Source organism: Echinops telfairi, unplaced genomic scaffold, assembly GCF_000313985.2.
Source record: "Echinops telfairi isolate 266 unplaced genomic scaffold, ASM31398v2 ScPeMD7_655;HRSCAF=1070, whole genome shotgun sequence".
In the NCBI taxonomy this organism is placed as follows: Eukaryota; Metazoa; Chordata; class Mammalia; order Afrosoricida; family Tenrecidae; genus Echinops; species Echinops telfairi.
The window spans coordinates 22683518-22685404 of NW_022104553.1; the positions used below are offsets into that span (position 1 = coordinate 22683518).

At 51.2% G+C, this 1887-nt stretch overlaps 1 protein-coding gene across 1 annotated transcript in view; it reads right to left on the bottom strand.

Annotated features, from left to right (window-relative positions):
* The window catches only part of SULT2B1 (sulfotransferase family 2B member 1), a 55293-nt gene that overhangs the window by 27002 nt on the left and 26404 nt on the right, over nt 1-1887 (bottom strand). Inside the window, exon 2 of the mRNA XM_045292644.1 lies at nt 818-987. Coding sequence (XP_045148579.1) covers nt 818-987 — 170 coding nt within the window. The remainder of the gene's footprint in view (nt 1-817; nt 988-1887) is intronic.

Here is a 1887-nt window from a genome sequence, read left to right on the forward strand (position 1 = left end):
TATTTGATTTACAAATAAGGAATCCTACTTCGCGGAATTTCATTTATCACGGTAGGGTCTAGAACCGATTAACCGCGATAAACGAGGGTTCACTGTATTAGCGGTGGGGGCTGGCCCCCACCTCCCTCGGCGTCACTTTTTAATTTCATACCACATCTAAGGAGCACTCTGGTCCGACTTCTTCCAAGGTTTGTCCTTTTAGCAGTCCATGGTCCTTGCAACATTCTTCTCCAGCATCAAAGTCCAAATGCATCCACTTTTCTTCGGTCTTCCTTAGTCAGTAGCTAACTTCCACACGCGTCGGAGGCGATTAAAAATCCCACGGCGTGGGTCAGGTACCCTTTCGCCCTCAACGGAACCTCCCTGCGCAGCAGATTGACCAAAGCAATGTGTCCTGCGATCTCTGGACGGCTGTTTCTGCAAACATTGACTGGATCCTAGCAAGAGGAGCTCCTTGACAATTTTTTTTTCCTCCCATAGGTCACATCGATAAATGGAGAAAACATTCCAAGAGTACAGGACTAGACAGCCTCATCTGTCTCCCTCAGGGCAGCTGGTGGTTTCAAACTGCTGACCTTGCGGTTAGCAGCGCGCAGTTCATCGCCACTCCGCCACTCCACCGGGGTTTCAGGGGTGCAGGCAGCGCCTCTTTGGGGGCTTTTGAAAAGGAGGATGGTTGCAAACCTGAGATTGTGTGGACGCTCGTGCACCACCTAGGTCGTGTGTTCCAGCCTAGCAAAGGGGGTCGGGGACCTCCCAGAAAGCAAACCCCACACACCTGTCCCACCTGCCACCCTTCCAGGCCTCAGGTACCTACCTGACTTGGGGTAGGTGATGATGAAGATGTCGTCGCTGCGCACGTCCTGGCTGTCCCCGGCAGTGCTGATGCTCTCTGGAGAATAGAGGCCCAACGGGAAGAGGATGCCTTTGTACCGGAAGTACTCCCCGGGCAACTTCTCACTGTGGGACAGAGGAGACCCTGTGAGACTCAGGAGGAGAGGAAGGGGGACCAGGGACCAGTGGCGTGCGTTGAGGGAGTTCAGCTTATGTGGGATATAAAGAGGCTTTTCCCTAGCTTTGTCTCCCCCAAAGACATGCCAAAATTAGAGGCTTTTGCTAGCATATGGGGGTCAGATGCTTACAGACATCCTCCTTAAAGGCAATCAGTCACCAGACTAAGGTAGCCCCCCACTCCCTGCTGTTAGGGACAATCAATTACTTCTCCCTAAAGTCCGGTGACCAGATTTTAACATTGGTAAAGCGGGACACCATTGATAAAACCATTGATATCCTGGTGAAATAGCCACATGGCAGCTGAAAACCCGTATACCCTAGTGTGTCGTGCATTCTTTCCAAAAATCGGGACTTTTTTAAACCGTCGTGGGATGCGGGAAAAATTGTTAAAAATCAGGACTGTCTCACCAAAAGCGGGACGTCTGGTGACCTTACCCTAAAGGTTTGCGACCATTAGCTTGGTCGCTATAGGTGGGGTTTGCACCCTACTGATAATGGTTCCTATGGAGAACAGATCAAAACAGCTCAGTGACATCCAAAGTTAGGCTGCCATCCTGTATCTAGGATCTGCCCATCTTGTCACATGTATACCCCCAACCCCTTCTCTTCCTATTGTGTGTATATCCCTAGATTGCCCCCCTCATTGCTGTATAACCTATCGTGCAACCCCTTCCTGTGACGTGTGTCTTTACCTGTAATTAGGGGGCTTGCACTCCCCCAAAAGGTATATAGGCTTGGGTTAGCAATAAAGAGCTCTCTCTTGGCTCCTTCCTTGACCTCTGATCAGCTCCCCCTCTCCTCTCCCATCCTCACTCCCCTGTTCCCTTTCCCCTTGTCCTCCTTCCCTTCCCCCTCTCTCCACGTGGACCACCA